Raw genomic sequence first — 17,817 nt, 5'->3', positions numbered from 1 at the left:
ATTCAGCAGACCCAAAAACACTAAAGGTTCATAAAAAGGAAGCCACAGCCAACAGTTGCTTTCCCCTTCCTACTGAGCTCAAAGTTGTGGGGTGGAAATGAGTGACAGCCTCATGATTTTCACTAACACTGTTTACTATTACAGCCATCTTTGACTGGGACCATCCATTCTTAACAAAGAGAGCATATAGATTCACATACATAAATTTAAAATGGGAAAGGGAACTAATAGCTACTTATACCAAGACCAAAAAAAATGCCTTATTTTCTTAATCTGATCTATATGATTCTAGTCACTGATAGTTTTGCTCATATGATATTGTAATTCAACCAAGTTCCTTTCTAGCAATCTGATCTTTTGTTAAATTCTATTATAATACTTAATGCCAAATACATAGGAATAATAGATGGAAATAAAATATAGAAACACATATACTCACTAAATTGTGGATCAACTTCCCAACTACATAAAATGTCTCTTTCCAAAGTTACTCCAAATGCTCTCATTTTAAAATTCAAAAGTAAAAGTTAAAGTTCCCTACCAATAAATTGTCCAGGTTGAAAAGACAAAAAGAGAGAATTGGATAGGAACAAATGCAACCAAGTCCAAAGATTGCAAGCTTTGCTGAAATCAGAAAGTTGATAATTAAACTATTTACACTTTACATAAATATCTGCAAGGTAGGAAAAATCCACATCATTTGTACCAAATGGGGGAAAAAAAGCATCCCCAGTAGAACTACCACCCTCCATCCAATCTACGTTCCCTTAAATATGTGTTTCAATTAATTTGTTCTTGTATATTGGGATAAAAAAGAATGAGTTTTGTTATCCTGTTCTTTTGCAGCATCACCAAATACTGACCTTTTGCATATATCATAGCAAATTAAATCCTAGGAGTAACTTCTGCCTACAGCAAGTAAGGCAAAGCTGACTGAACCTTGAATAGAGAGAACCAGCTCTGGTCCAGCTCTAACAGGGATCTCTGGGAGGGGCAGCCAAAAGAGCCAATAAAATGGTGTCATGAATAGTTTTGCTCATTTTTATCAAAAAGAGATGACAGATGAAAATAAAATACCTACCCAGGCTCAGAAACTGGCACATGGGATGCTGCCAGTTCACATCCTTACCTTTCATTTGTTTCTATATCGAAACAGAATCTCTTATCGATAGACTCCGTCTTCCTTCTCACACAGTACTTCAGAGTTAAGTCCAAGGGCCCCTGAAATAACAGAAGGATGAATAGCCAGTTTGTAAAAAATACACAGAAGCTTCTTTTGCTTACTGCAGTGTCCTTAATGTCACTTGGAAGGCATCTGTTATGGCAGCAGGAACAATGTTTAGCCTCATTGAGGACCTTGTCCCCTCAAAGCGTAGTTGTAGCAAGGTGGCAGATGGTTTTTCTCTGTTCCAAAAATCAATGACTGAGTTCAGAAGAAACTGCTCAGAATAAACCAGTATTCTTTTCCAAGTATGGTATATTAAATAGGAAACTCATAAGGGGGATGTAGGAGAAATGGGGTGCACAAATGGTATTAAGTATACAAAATAAAATTTCATGAGACTTCTAGGTAGGGAGATTACACTGGGTAAGTGGTTTCTGAAATGTCCCTTCCATTACAGTGGCAGATAGAAGATAGGAGGAAAAACATTTTTGGTTTCCCATTTCCAGAACCTTTAAGATGATGGGAATTACAAAAGCAGTCTCTCCAAAGATAGGGCAGGAGTAGGGAAAATAAGGATATTTTTGTCATAGTCAAGGTGGAATTTGGTATTTCATGTGTGCAGGACAACGTATCCCACATTAGTCTTGTGGGCACTTAACAAAACCATAGAAATTCATTGGGTTCACAGGTTGAGTGTGTGTTAAGTTGCTTCAGTCATGTTCAGCTCTTTGCCACCCCATGGACTATAGCCTGCCATGCTCCTCTGTCCATGGGATTCTCCAGGCAAGAATACTGGAGTGGGTTGCCATGTCCTCCAGGGGACCTTCCTGACCCAGGGATCGAACCTGTGTTCCCTGTGGCTTCTACACTGCTGGAAGATTATTTACCACTGAGTCACAAGGGAAGCCCATGTTCACAGATTAAAATTCCTCAAATCCCACCTAGTTCAGTTTACAACAGAGGCAATGTGGTATAGAAAAGAGAAGTAACATTTATTGATTACTAATACATGCCACATATTATGCTAGGTATCTTTAAACCACTTTTCTTCATAACAGCCCTAAGAGGGAAGTGAAGCTCAGAGGGGCAAAATGGCTCACCCAAAGTCACCCAAGTCAGAATAGTAGAAATATCAATAAACTAAGAAGTTTAAAAGCTGGGGTCTTGTCTCAGTTATGACTTTTACTAGGTATGTGGCCCAAGGTAAATAATTTTTCCTCTCTGAATATAAACTTCATAATCTATTAAATGGGAATAATACTACCAACCTTGCTGTCTCAAATTCAGAAACACTGAATTTGTGTTTCTGCCCAAAGTGCCAAGTTTGTACCTAAGCACTATACTGTCCTAACTGGCCCATACAGTTGATCATCAAATAAATTCCCTCTCATTGTCACACTCAAGCCCTTTGCAGGTCTATCGTTTTTCTTGCTCCTGCACTAGAGAAACACAATTCTATATTCATCTTTCAATCTGCCTTCTAAAACTCCAACACTTAGGATATCAAGCATTGTCAGCCTTGCAAGATAAGAGTAATTAACTACATCATGTGCTCACATTCCCTTTTTAAACTCTCAACTCCATTAGATTTGGTGAGATGACATCACAGCTCAAGGGACAACATCCTTCCCACCACTCCAGGTTCACCTTCAGCCACCCTCATCTAATTTATGATGTCCCATCAGTGTGAAAGAACTCCTATTTCACACATGTATCATGCTCTTTCATGACTCCAACTTTGCATATATTGTTTCCTCCACCCAAAATGACTTTATCTATATTCTTTGACAAACTCACTTGTGCTACAACCTGCAGTTCAGCTTTCATTTCCTCAAAAATCTTTCCCCAATATATATACTGTCTACTTTGTGTTTTCTGCATTGTATTAAAGCCTCTCTTTTTCACGTCTGATTCCCCTACTTGACTAAGAACTCAAGGATGTGGGCAGCATCTTATTTATCTTTATATCTCTAGCACCTAGTAAAAAGTTAGTGTTCAATAAATATTTATAAACTAGACTATCATCCTTGACATTTTTTCTGATGAGAAAAATGATAGTGAGCAACCATAACTGATTTACTCAAGATCACAATTTATTAGGCCTTGGAACTAGGATTTAAGACTAGTTCTTGAAACAAGAGTGCCCAAGATGGTGGAGTAGGAGAAACCTGAGCTTACCTCCTCCCATAGGCCCACCAAAATTACTGAGACAGACAGACCTCAGACCCTTTGTTGCCGTGTTGCAATGCTTGCACATGGCCACACCACTGTTCCAGCAACAAAATGCAAGCAAATTGTATGGGACCAAAAATAACTGCATGCATGCCCAGTTGGGACAAATTGTGGACAAAAGATACAAAGAGACAAAAAAAACTGCCACTTTTGAAGAGCCTGGAGCAAAAGCAGGGGGATGGGAGCAAAAGCAGAGTATTGTGCATGCCCCCTACACACACCACCACCTATGGTGTGGACAAAAAGCCTAAGCTACCCCTCTGTTCCAACCCGTGGACACACTTCTACCCTCACCCCTATAAGGACCAACCTTGCCCTGCTTTGGGAGGCAATCAAGTAAGGGAACTTGTTGTCTGTTCTTGCTGCCCCTGATGCATCAGGGGCCACAATAAAGCCTTGCCTGAACTTCTTGTCTGGTCTGTAGTCAATTTCTATTGACTGGGGAAGGCCAAGAACCCTGTTCAGTAACATTACAACTATTTACAGAGCAACAGTCAATGGTGAGAATGACCTGAAGACTAGCAGGAAAGATCTTCTACAATTACAGATATAAGGAAAGAATCACAACTAGATAGGTGGGAGGGGCGCATGCATGGTAGAGTCAAGGCCCACACCTCTAAACAGGTGATCCACAAATAAGAGGATAATCACAATCGTAGAATTTATCCTCAAGGAGCAAGGGGTTTGATCTTCATATTAGATTCCTAGTCAAGGGGTCCTGAACCGAGAAGACAAGGCCTCAGAATATATGACTTTGAAAGCCAGCAGGGCTTGCTTTAAGGAGAGCCAGAGGTGTACAGGAAATAGGTATTCTATTCTTAAAGGTTGCACACAAAATCTCACATGCTCTGAGAAGCAAGGAGGAAGGTTCCTGGGTCATATTCACCTGCTGATAGTAGAGAGCCATACAGAGAGACATGAGCCAAGTGGAACTCACCCTGGGGACATAGAAGCTGGAGGCTACCATTTTGAGGTGCTAATTCTACCATGAGGAAAAAAAATGCTAGAAAGCACCATTTTGGAATCCTCCCTGTAGCTTATTAATGTTGGACATGGCCCTATCCACCAGCCAGTTAGCACAAGCCCTAGGAGCCATACAGGGATACAGCTGCATCCACCAGCAGGCTAGAGGCAGCAATAGGTCCCCCAGGACTACCCAGACACTCCAGGATTCAGGCCCACCCACCAATAAGCTGGCATGAGCCCCAAGGAACTCGTTTACTCTGCAGCAGACAGGTAACAGCCCTAGAACATATTGGGCCCCAACACTGCCAAGCAATGTGCTGAAATCAGCTTTGAGATACATCATGTCCCACAACCAGCTTACCCAAGATCCAGACCCACCAAGCAACAGGCTGATACCAAGCCCCAGGTCCCAGCTTGATCCAGCAGCAGCTTGACAACCGTTCTGGGACACTTTAGGCCTCACAAGAAGCCAACCAGTGCCCAGCCAAGCCCACCAGTGGGCCAGGACCAGGACACAGCCTAAACTACCAAGGGGCATTAACCAGTAACAGGGCTCCTTGGACCCCACCACCAACTGCAATAGAACTCAGACTGGCCCATCAGCAGGCAGAAGCTTCAGCAGTAGGTAAACAATCAGGTGGTGGGGATCAGCCCATGCTCACCAGTGTGCCCACAACAGTAGGCCCCACCAAAAGAGGGGCATATTTTTATATATAAAACATTCTATTCAAAAGCTTGCTGTAGAATATACATTCTTTTCAAATATACATGAGCCATTTTCAAAGACAGATCACAAGCTAAGGCACAAAACAAGTGTCAGTAAATTGAAGGAGATAGAAATCACACTAAGTATCTTTTATAATCACAACATTATGACTAAAAATCAACTATAAGAAAAAAAACTGCAAAAAACATAAACATATAGAGGATAAACAGTTGAACAACCAAAAGGATCACTGAAGAAATCAAAGAGGAAATAAAAAATACCTAGAGACAAAATGAAAATGAAAACACAACAATCCAAGTTTTATGGAATGCAGCAAAAGCAATTCAAAAATGGAATGTTACAGCAATATAAGTCTAACTCATAAAATGAGGAAAATCTCAAACAACCTAACTTTACACATAAAGTAACAAGAGAAAGAATAAACAAAAGCCAGTCACTACAAGAAAAGAAATCATAAGCTAGAGCAGAAATAAATGAAATATACACAACAATTAACAAAAAACAGAAAAGATTAATGAAACTAAGAGCTAGTTGAAAACATAAACAAAATTGATAAATATTTTCTCAGAGTCATCAAGGAAAAAGGAGGGCCCAAATCAATAAAATCAGAAATAAAAAAGGAGAAATTACAACAAACAACACAGAAGTCTATCAGGTCATAAGAGATTATTATGACCACTCACATACCAAAAAAAAATGGACAACCTAGGAGAAATGCCTATGAATAAATGTACAATCTTCCAAAATGGAATCAAAAAGAAATAGATATGCAAACAGGCCAATTACCAGTAATGAAACTGAATCCGTAATTTAAAAAAAAAAAAAAAATCCAAACATACAAAAGTTCATAACCAGATGGCTTCACAGGTGAATTTCATCAATCATTTAAAGACTAACATCTATTCTTTTCAAACCATTTTCAAAAATTCAGTGGTAATACATTTCCAAACTCATTCTAAAAGGCCAAAACCAGACAAAGATACTACAAAAACAGAAAATTACACACTAATATCACTGATGCACATAAATGAAAATATCCTCGACAAAACTTTGGCAAATCCAATTTAACATTAAAAAGTTTGTACACCATGATCAACTGGGATTTATCCCAGGAATGCAAATATGGGTGAATATCTGCAAATCAATCAATGTGATACAGCACAGTAATAAACTGAAGACTAAAAATCATGCGATCACCTCAATAGATGCAAAAAGAACTTTTGTCAAAATGTGACATCCATTATGATAAAATAAATTCTTAATAAAGTTGATATGCAGGGAACATACCTCAACATATTTATTTTTAACATACCTATACATATTTACTATTAAAACCCAAATATGATGAGGCCAAAACTAACATCAAACAGTCAATGGTGAAAAGCTAAAAGCATCTCCTTTAAGAGCAGGAAAAAGACAAGGATACCAACTCTTGCTACTATTAGTGAACATATTGGAATTCTAGTCGACAGCAATCAGAGAAGAAAAATAAATAAATAAAACAAATCCCAAGTGAAAAAGAATAAATAAAGTGCGAGTATTTGTGGATGACATGATATCACAAATACAAAATCCTAAAGAAATCACCAAAAACCTATTAGAACTCATCGATGAATTTAGTAAAGTTGCATGATACAAAATTAAAATACTGGAAAGGGTGTGAAGAAAAGGGAAACTTCTTGCACTGTTGGTGGGAATGTAAATTGATACAGCCACTATGGTAAACAGAATGGAGTTTCCTTAAAAAGGGTGGAATAAACCTACCATATAATCTAACAATTCCACTACTGGACTTACACCCAGAGAAATTTATGAAGGAAAAAGACACAGGTACCCAGTGTTCATTGCAACACTATTTATAATACCTAGGACATGGAAAATCCCATGGACGGAGGAGCCTGGTAGGCTGCAATCCATGGGGTCGCTGAGGGTTGGACACAACTGAGCAACTTCACTTGCACTTTTCACTTTCATGCATTGGAGAAGGAAATGGCAACCCACTCCAGTGTTCTTGCCTGGAGAATCCCAGGGATGGGGGAGCCTGGTGGGCTGCCGTCTAGGGGGTCACACAGAGTCAGACACGACTGAAGTGACTTAGCAGCAGCAGCAGCAGGACATGGAAGGAACTTAGATGCACATCGACAAGAGAGTGGATAAAGAAGCAGTGGTATGTATACACAATGGAATATTACTCAGGCATTGAAAGGAACACATTTGACTCAGTTCTAATGAGGTGGATGAATCTAGAGCCTATTAGAGTGAAGTAAGTCAGAAAGAGAAAAAAAAAACTACTGTGTATTAATGAATATTTGTGGAATCTAGAAAGATAGTACTAATGAAACTATTTGCAGAGTACCAGTGGAGACACAGACAAAGGAACAGACTTGAGGACACAGGAGAGGAAGGAGAGAATCGGACAAATGGAGAGAGAAGCATGGAAACAGATACACTACCATATGTTAAATAGACCAGTTCAGTTCAGTCGCTCAGTCCTATCTGACTCTGCAACCCCATGGACTCCAGCACACTAGGCTTCCCTGTCCATCACCAACTCTTGGAGTTTATTCAAACTCATCTCCATAGAGTCACTAATGCCATCCAACCATACCATTCTCTGTTGTCCTCTTCTCCTCCTGCCTTCAATCTTTCCCAGCATCAGGGTCTTTTCCAATGAGACAGTTCCTCGCATTAGGTGCCCAAAGGATTGTAGATTCAGCTTCAGCATCATTTCTTCCAATGACTATTCAAGACTGATTTCTATTAGGATGGACTGGTTGGATCTCCTTGCTGACCAAGGGACTCTCAAGAGTCCTCTCCAATACCACAATTCCAAAGCATCTATTCTTCAGCACTGAGTTTTCTTTATACTCCAACTCTCACATACATACATGACTACTGGAAAAACCATAGATTTGGCTAGATGTACCATTGTTGGCAAAGTAACATCTCTGTATTTTAATAAGATGTCTAAGTTAGTCATAGCTTTTCTTTCAAGGAGCAAGCTGTATTCTAATTTCATGGCTGCAGTCACCATCTGCAGTGATTTTGGAGCCTGAAAGAATAAAGTCTGTCACTGTTTCCACTGTTTTCCCATCTATTTTCTATGAAGTGATGGGACTGGATTCCGTGATCTTAGTTTTCTGAATGTTGAGCTTTAAGTCAACATTTTCACTCTCCTATTTCACTTTCATCAAGAGACTCTTTACTTCTTCACTTTCTGCCATAAGGGTGGTGTCATCTGCATATCTGAGGTTATTGATATTTCTCCTGGCAATCTTGATTCCAGCTTGTGCTTCATCCAGCACAGCACTTTGCATGATGTACTCTGCATAAAAGTTAAATAAGCAAGGTGACAATATACAGCCTTGACGTACTCCTTTCCTGATTTGGAACCAGTCTCTGGTGCCATGTCCAGTTCTAACTGTTGCTTCCTGACCTGCATACAGATTTCTCAGGAGGAAGGTCATGTGGTGTGGTATTTCCATCTGTTTAACAATTTTCCATACTTTATTGTGATCCACAGAGTCAAAGGCTTTGGCATAGTCAATAAAGCAGAAGTAGATGTTTTTTTGGAACTCTTGTGCTTTTTCAATTATCCAACAGATGTTGGGAATTTGATTTCTGGTTCCACTGAGTTTTTAAAATCCACCTTGAATATCTGGAAGTTCATGGTTCATGTATTGTTGAAGCCTGGCTTGGAAAATTTTCACTATTTCTTTGCTAGCATGTGAGAAGAGTGAAATTGTGTGATAGTTTGAGCATTCTTTGGCATTGCCTTTCTTTGGGATTGGAATGAAAACTGACCTTTTCCAGTCCTGTGGCCACTGCTGAGTTTTCCAAATTTGCTGGCATATTAAATGCAGCACTTTCACACCATCATCTTTTAAGATTTGTAATAGCTCAACTGGAATTCCATCACCTCCACTAGCTTTGTTCACAGTGATGCTTCCTAAGGCCCACTTCACTTCACATTCCAGGATGTCCGGCTCTAGGTGACTGATCACACCACTGTGGTTATCTGGGTCATGATGATATTTTTTGTATAGTTCTTCTGTGTATTCTTGCCACCTCTTCTTAATATCTCTGCTTCTGTTAGCTCCATACAATTTCTGTCCTATATTGTGCACATCTTTGCATGAAATACTTCCTAGGTATCTCTAATTTTCTTGAAGAGATTTCTAGTCTTTCCCATTCTGTTGTTTTTCTCTATTTCTTTTCATGATCACTGAGGAAGGCTTTCTTTGGGACTCTGCATTCAAATGGGTATATCTTTCCTTTTCTCCTTTGCCCTTCACTTCTCTTCTTTTCTCAGCTATGTGTAAGGCCTCCTCAGATAACAATTTTGATTTTTTGCATTTCTTTTTCTTGGGGATGGTCTTGATAAATGCCGCCTGTACAATGTCACAAACCTCTGTCCATATTTCTTCAGGCACTTTGTCTATCAGATCTAATCCCTAGAATCTATTTGTCACTTCCACTGTATAATCATAAGGGATTTGATTTAGGTCATTCCTGAATGGTCTAGTGGTTTTCTCTACTTTCTTCAATTTAAGTCTGAATTTAGCAATAAGGAGTCCATGGTCTGAGCCACAGTCAGCTCCCAGTCTTGTTTTTGCTGACTGTATAGAGCTTCTCCATTTTTGGCTACTAAGAATATAACCAATCTGTCTTTGGTATTGACCATATGGTGATGTCCAGGTGTAGAGTCTTCTCTTGTGTTGTTGGAAGAGGGTGATTTTTTATGACCAGTGTGTTCTTTTTGCAAAACTCTGTTAGCCTTTTCCCTGCTTCATTTTGTATTCCAAGACCAAATATTTCTGTTATTCCAGGTATCTCTTGACTTCCTACTTTTGCACTGCAGTCCCCTATAATGAAAAGGACATCTTTTTTGGGTGTTAGTTCTATAAGGTCTTATAAAATAGATTGCCAGTGGGAATTTGCTGTATGATTCAGTGACCTGAAATGGGTGCTCTGTGATAAGCTAGAGGGTTGGGATGGGGTGGGAGCTGGGAGGGAGGTTCAAAAGGGAAGGGACGTAGGTATACCTATGGGTGATTCATGTTGATGTATGGCAGAAACCAACATAAAATTGTAAAGCAATTATCCTTCAATTAAAAATAAATAATTTAAAATGAAATCTGTGGCAATTATGCACACTGGAAACAAACTGTCAGAAAGAGAAACTAATAAAACAATTTACAATCACATAAAAAAGAATAAAAAACCTAGAGATAATCTAAGGAGGTAAAATACCTGTACTCAAGAGAAGTATAAGGCACTAAGGAAAGGAACTGAAGATGATACAAACAAATGGAAAGATACTCCATACTCGTGGATTAGAAGAATTAATATTATTAAAATGACCATGCGATCCAAGGTAATTTACAGATTGTATGTAATTAATATCAAAATAGCAATGCCATTTTTCACATAACTACAACAAGTAATTCTAAAATTTGTATGTACATGCAAAGACCTTGAATAACTAAAACAATTTTGAGAAGGAAGAACAAAGCTGAAGTTAACATACTCCCTGATTTCAAACTATACTATAAAGATAAATGGCAACCCACTGCAGTATTCCTGTCTGGAAAATCCCACAGTAGAGGAGCCTGGTGGGCTACAGTACATGGGGATGCAAAGGGCTGAACACAAATGACCAACTACAAATGCATGCAGAATAATCAAAACGATATTTTTCTGGCATAAAAACAGACACAAAAATCAGTGCAACAGAACACAGAGAACAGAAAGTATCCACACTTATACATTCCAATTATTCTGTGACAAAGAATGCAAGAATATACAATGGGAGATAAATATTCTCTTTAGTAAATGGTGTTGGGAACCTAGACAGCTACATGCGAAATAATTAAACTGGACTATTTTTCACACTGTAAACAAAATTAAATGCAAAATGAATGAAAGACTCAGGTGGAGAATTTGAAAGCATAAAAATCCTAGAAGAAAACATAGGCAGTTCTCTCTGACATTGGGCTTTAGCAATATTTTTTGTTTTGTTAATTTATTTATTTTAATTGCAGGCTAATTATTTACAATATTGTAGTGGTTTTTGCCATACATTTACATGAATCAGCCATGAGTGTACATGTGTTCCCCATCCTGACACTCCCTCCCACCTGCCTCCCCAACCCATCCCTTAGGGTCATCCCAGTTTGTTTGTTTGTTTGTTTTTTAATCTTCTCAGGAAAAATTAACAACAGCAAAAATAAACAAATGGGACTTCCTCAACCTAAAAAGCTTTTGCAAGGCAAAGGAAACTATCAACAAAATGAAAAAGCCACCTTCTGAATGGGAGGAAATATGTGTAAATGATATACCTGATAAAGGGTAAATAGGCAAAATATACAGGAAACTCATAAAATTCAAAATCAAAGAAAATATTAAAGAGTGCACAAGGGAACTAATTTTTTTGAAAACAAACAAACAAACAAACAAATGGCCAACAGGAACATTAAAAGATGTTCAGTATCACTAATCATCGGGTGAATGAGCTTTCACCAGAGTGAGTTTCACCTCACATCTGTCTGAATGACTATCATCAAAAGGAATGCAAATAATTCAATTAAAAGGGCAGAGGGAAAAAACAAGTAAAAGAAGGGCTTGCTCTAATCTGCTAAGAAGCTATGTTGTTGTTGTTCAGTCACTCACGTATCCAATTCTTTGCAACCCCATGGACTGCAGCACACTAGGCTTCCCTGTCCTTCATTATCTCCTGGATTTAACTCAAACTCATGTCCACTGAGTCGATGATGCCATCGAAATATCTCACCCACTGTCACCCCATTCTCCTTCTACCCTCAATATTTCCCAGCATCAGGGTCTTTTCAATTGAGTTGACTCTTCCCATCAGGTGGCCAAAGTACTGGAGCTTCAGCTTCAGCATCAGTCCTTCAAATGAGTATTCAGAGTTGATTCTTTAAGGGTTGACTGTTTTGATCTCTGAATTGCAAGAGACTCTCAGGAGTCTTCACCGGCAACACAGTTTGAAATCATAAAATTCAGTTTGCAGCCTTCTTTATGGTTCAACTCTCACATCTATACATGACCATTGGAAAAACCATAGCTTTGACTATAGGGACCTTTGTCAGCAAATAAATGTCTCAGCTTTTTAATATGCTGTCTCAGTTCAATTGAGTTCAGTAGCTCAGTCGTGTCTGACTCTTTTCAACCCCATGGACTGCAGCATGCAGGCTTCCCTGTCCACCACCAATTCCCGGAGCTTACTCAAATTCATGTCCATTGGACTCGGTGGTGCTATCCAACTATCTCATCCCCTGTCTATCTCTTCTCTTTCCTCCTTCAATATTTCCCAAAATTAGGGTTTTTTACAATGAGTCAGTTCTTCACATCAGAAGGCCAAAATATTGGAGTTTCAGCTTCAGCATTAGTCCTTTCAATGAATAAACAGGACTGATTTCCTTTAGGATGGACTTGTTGGATCTCCTTGCAATCCAAGAGACTCTCAAGAGTCTTCTCCAGCACCACAGTTCAAAAGCATCGATTCTTCAGCACTCAGCTTTCTTTATAGTCCAACTCTTACATCTATACATGACTACTGCTGCTAAGTCACTTCAGTTGTGTCCGACTCTGTGTGACCCCATAGAAGGCAGCCCACTAGGCTCTCCCGTCCCTGGGATTCTCCAGGCAAGAACAGTGGAGTGGGTTGCCATTTCCTTCTCCAATGCATGAAAGTGAAAAGTGAAAGTGAAGTCGCTCAGTCATATCCGACTCTTAGCGACCCCATGGACTGCAGGCCACCAGGCTCCTCCATCCATGGGATTTTCCAGGCAAGAGTACTGGAGTGGGGTGCCATCGCCTTTTCCATACATGACTACTGGAAAAACCATAACTTTGACTAGATGGACTTTTGTTGGCAAAGTAATGTCTCTGTTTTTTAGTATGCTGTCTAGGTTGATCATAGCTTTTCTATCAAGAAGCAAGGGTCTTTTAATTTCATGGCTGCAGTCATCATCTGCAGTGATTTTGGAGCCCCATGGGGTCACACAGGGTCAGACATGACTGAAGCGACTTAGCAGCAGCAGCAGCAAAAATAAAGTTTGCCACTGTTTCCGGTGTTTCCCCATCTATTTGCCATGAAGTGATGGGACCAGATGACGTGATCTTAGTTTTCGTAACGTTGAGTTTCAAGCAAACTTTTCCACTCTCCTCTTTGATTTTCATCAAGACACTCTTTAGTTCTCTGCTTTCAGCCATAAGGGTGGTATCATCTGAATATCTGAAGTTCTTCATATTTCTCCTGGCAAACTTGATTCCACCTTGTGCTTCATCCAGCCCAGCAATTCGCATGGTGTAGTCTGCACATAAATTAAATAAGCCAGGTGATATTATACGGCCTTGACATACTCCTTTCCCGATTTGGAACCAGTCTGTTCTTCCATGTCCCGTTCTAACTGTTACTTCTTGACCTACATACAGATTTCTAAGAAGGCAGGTCAGTTGGTCTGGTATTCCCATCTCTTGAAGAATTCTCCACTGTTTGTTGTGATCCACACAGTCTAAGAGTTAGGCAGAGTCAATAAAGCAGAAGTAGATGGTTTTCTGAAACTCTCTTGCTTTTTTGATGGTCCAATGGATATTGGCAATTTAATCTCTGGTTCCTCTACATTTTCTAATTCAGGTTGAACATAAGGAAGTTCACGGATCATGTATTGTTGAAGCCTGGCTTGGAAAATTTTAAGCATTACTTTGCTAGCATGTGAGATGAGTGCAGTCATGTAGTAGACTGAACATTCTTTGGAATTGCCTTTCTTTGGGATTGGAATGAAAACTGACCTTTTCCAGTCCTGTGGCCATTGCTGAGTTTTCCACATTTGCTGGCATATTGAGTGCAGCACTTTCACAGCACCATCTTTTAGTATTTGAAATAAATATAGAACACTAAAAGATGAACTCCCTAGGTCAGTACATGTCCAATATGCTACTGCAGATCTGTAGAGAAATAACTTCAGAAAGAATGAAGAGACAGAGCCAAAGCAAAAACAACACCCAGATGTGGATGTTACTGATGATGGAAGTAAAGTCCGAGGCTGTAAAGAGCAATACTGAATAGGAATCTGGAATGCTAGATCCATGAATTAAAGCAAATTGGAAGAGGTCAAACAGGAGATGGCAAGAGTGAACACTGACATTTTAGGAATCAGTGAACTAAAATGGACTGTAATGGGTAAATTTAACTCAGATGATCATTATATCTACTACTATGGGCAAGAATCCCTTAGAAGAAATGGAGTAGCCATCATAGTCAACAAAGGAGTCCAAAATGCAGTACTTGGATGCAATCTCAAAAATGACAGAATGATCTCTGTTCATTTCCAAGGCAAACCATTCAATATCACAGTAATCCAAGTCTATACCCCGACGAGTAATGCTGAAGAAGCTGAACAGTTCCATGAAGACCTACAAGACCTTCTAGAACTTACAACCAAAAAAGATGTTCTTTTCATTATAGAGGACTGGAATGCAAAAGTAGAAAGTCAAAAGATACTTGGAGAACAGGCAAATTTGGCCTTGGAGTACAAAATGAAGCAGGGAAAAGGCTAATAGAGTTTTGCCAAGAGAACACACTGGTCATAGCAAATACCCTCTTCCAACAACAGGAGAGAAGACTCTACACATGGACCTCACCAGATGGTCAATTCCAAAATCAGATCGATTATGTTCTTTATAGCCAGAGATGGAGAAGCTCTATACAATCAGCAAAAACAAGACCGGGAGCTAACTGTGGCTCAGATCATGGATTCCTTATTGCCAAACTCAGACTTAAATTGAAGAAAGTTTGGAAAACTACTAGACCATTCAGGAATGACCTAAATCAAATCCCTTACAATTATACAGTGGAAGTGACAAATAGATTCAAGGGATTAGATCTGATAGACAGAGTACCTGAAGAACTAAGGACAGAGGTTTGTGCCATTGTACAGGAGGCAGTGATCAAGACCATCCCCAAGAAAAAGAAATGCAAAAAGGCAAAATGGTTGTCTGAGGAGGCCTTACAAATAGCTGAGAAAAGTAGTGAAAGGCAAAAGAGAAAAGGAAAGATATACCCATTTGAATGCAGAGTTCCAAAGAATAGCATGAAGGATAAGAAAGCCTTCCTCAGTGATCAATGCAAAGAAATAGAGGAAAACAATAGAATGGGAAAGACTAGAGATCTCTCTAGAAGAAAATTAGAACATTTCATGCAAAGATGTGCACAATAAAGGACAGAAATTGTATGGACCTAACAGAAGCAGAAGATATTAAGAAGAGGTGGCAAGAATACACAGAAGAACTATACAAAAAGCTATCTGGGACTTCATGACCCAGATAACCACAGTGGTGTGATCACTCACATACAGCCATACATCCTGGAATGCAAAGTCAAGTGGGCCTTAGGAAGCATCACTATGAACAAAGCTAGTAGAGGTGATGAAATTCCAGTTGAACTATTTCAAATCCTAAAACATGATGCTGTGAAAGTGCTGCCCTCAATATGTCAGCAAATATGTTGTCTAGCTTTTCTTCCAAGGAGCAAGTGTGTGTTAATTTCTTGGCTGCAGTCACCATCCACGGTGATTTTTGAGCCCAAGGTAATAAAGTCTGTCACTGTTTCTATTGTTTGCCCATCTATTTGCCATGAAATGACAGGACCAGATTCCATGATCTTTGCTCTTTGAATGTTGAGTTTTAACCTAGCTTTTTCACTCTACTCTTTCTCCTTCATCAAGAGGCTCTTTAGTTCCTCTTCACTTTCTGCCATTAGGGTGGTGCCATCTTCCTATCTGAGGTCATTGATATTTCTCCAGTATATGTTGATTCCAGCTTGTGCTTCATCCAGCCCAGCATTTCACATGATGTACTTCTGCACAGAAGTTAAATAAACATGGTGGCAATATAACCTTGACATATTCCTTTCCCAATTTTAAACCAGTCTGTTGTTCCGTGTCCAGTTCTAACTGTTGCTGCTTTACCTGCATACAGTTTTCTCAGGAGGCAGGTAAGGTGGTCTGGTATTCCCATCTCTGTAAGAATTTTCCAGTTTGCTGTGATTCACACAAAGGCTTTAGTGTATTCAATGAAGCAGAAGTAGTTGTTTTTCTGGAATCTCTTTGCTTTTTTTTATGCTTTTCTGGAATCCCTTTGCTTTTCCTATGATCCAATGGTTGCTGGCAATTTAATCTTTCATTCCTCTTTCATTCCTCTGCCCTTTCTACACCCAGCTTGTACAACTGGAAGTTCTCAATTCATGTACTGTTGGAGCCTGGCTTGAAGGATTTTGAGCATTACCTTGCTAGCATGTGAAATGAGTACAGCTGTGAGGTAATTTAAACATTCTTTGGTATTGCCCTTTTTTGGGACTGGAATGAAAACTGACCTTTCCAGTCCTGTGGCCACTGTTGAGTTTTCCAAATTTGCTGGCATATTGAGTGCAGCACTCTAACAGCATCATCTTTTATGACTTGAAATAGCTCAGGTGGATTTCCCTCACCTCCACTAGCTTTGTTGGTAGTAATGCTTCTGAAGGTGTACTTGACTTCACACTCCAGGTAGGCTGGCTCTAGGTGAATGATCACACAATTGCGGTTGTCTGGGTCATTAAGACCTTTTTTTGTATAGTTCTTCTGTGCAGTCTTGCCACCTCTTGTTAATATCTTTTGCTTCTGTTAGGTCCATACCATTTCTCTCCTTTATTATGCCCATCTTTCATGAAATGTTCCCTTGGCATCTCTAATTATGGACAGAGTTTCATAGCATTGCATAGGAGGGAGTCAACAAAATCATCCTCGAGAAAAAGAAATGCAGAAAGGCAAAATGCTTGTCTTCAGAGACCTTATAAATAGCTGAGAATAGAAGAGAAGTGGAAGGCAAAGGAGAAAAGGAAAAATATACCCATCTCAATGGAGAGTTCCAAGGAATAGCACAAAGAGATAAGAAAGCCTTCTTAAGTGAACAGTGCAAAGAAATAGAGGAAACAATAGAATGGGAAAGACTAAAGATCTCTTCAAGAAAATTAGATATACCAAGGGAATATTTCATGCAAAAATGGGCACAATAAAGTACAGAAAATGTATGCACCTAACAGAAGCAGAAGATATTAAGAAACTATGAAAGTAGTATTAATATCTGCTGCCTGTGGCTTGATCTTTGTTGTAGGACCTAAGAAAGCAATTTTGAAGTCCAAGGTTTGGAAAGTAATGTGTGTAGAAAAAGAGAAGGAAGAGATTACAGGTTGCTTAAAAGCATTTGTTAGTCAGATATTAATACTTAAGCTAACTTCTCACAGAAATGGAACAAATTCTGTGTGACAACACACTTTAATGGAACCACATTTAAAAGTTCTTCAGCAATTGGCAGACCAGAAACTAAAGAGTACTGAAGTCATGAATGAGCAACTTGACCTACATATAAACATGGGTGAAGACTGTGAAAACCCCATTTGGTATGCTCTGTGAGAGGTGCATCCCATGTCTAACCCACATTCAAAGCAGAATCCCAAAATTTCTTGTTAATGACAAAAAAAGAAAAGCAGCTTTTCCTCAAAGAGTTTTATAGTTTCTCACCTTACATTTAGGTCTTAAAATCCATTTTGAGTTTATTTTTGTGTTTGGTGTTAGAAATTTTTCTAGTTTCATTCTTTTGCATATAATTGGCCAGTTTTCTCAGTACCACTTGCTGAAGAGACTGTTTCTTGTACATTGTGTAT

At 39.2% G+C, this 17,817-nt stretch overlaps 1 protein-coding gene across 5 annotated transcripts in view; it reads right to left on the bottom strand.

The window, feature by feature from the left end:
• OPHN1 (oligophrenin 1) overlaps window positions 1-17,817 on the bottom strand; it is a 627,113-nt gene that overhangs the window by 270,242 nt on the left and 339,054 nt on the right. For all 5 annotated transcript variants that reach the window (XM_024988791.2, XM_024988795.2, XM_024988793.2 and 2 more), the window contains one exon: window positions 1,130-1,221. In XM_024988791.2, coding sequence (XP_024844559.1) covers window positions 1,130-1,221 — 92 coding nt within the window. The remainder of the gene's footprint in view (window positions 1-1,129; window positions 1,222-17,817) is intronic.

This window comes from Bos taurus, chromosome X (genome assembly GCF_002263795.3).
Source record: "Bos taurus isolate L1 Dominette 01449 registration number 42190680 breed Hereford chromosome X, ARS-UCD2.0, whole genome shotgun sequence".
In the NCBI taxonomy this organism is placed as follows: domain Eukaryota; kingdom Metazoa; phylum Chordata; class Mammalia; order Artiodactyla; family Bovidae; genus Bos; species Bos taurus.
Note: the sequence above shows the minus strand (reverse complement) of the source record. Positions and strands in the feature narration are given on the sequence as shown.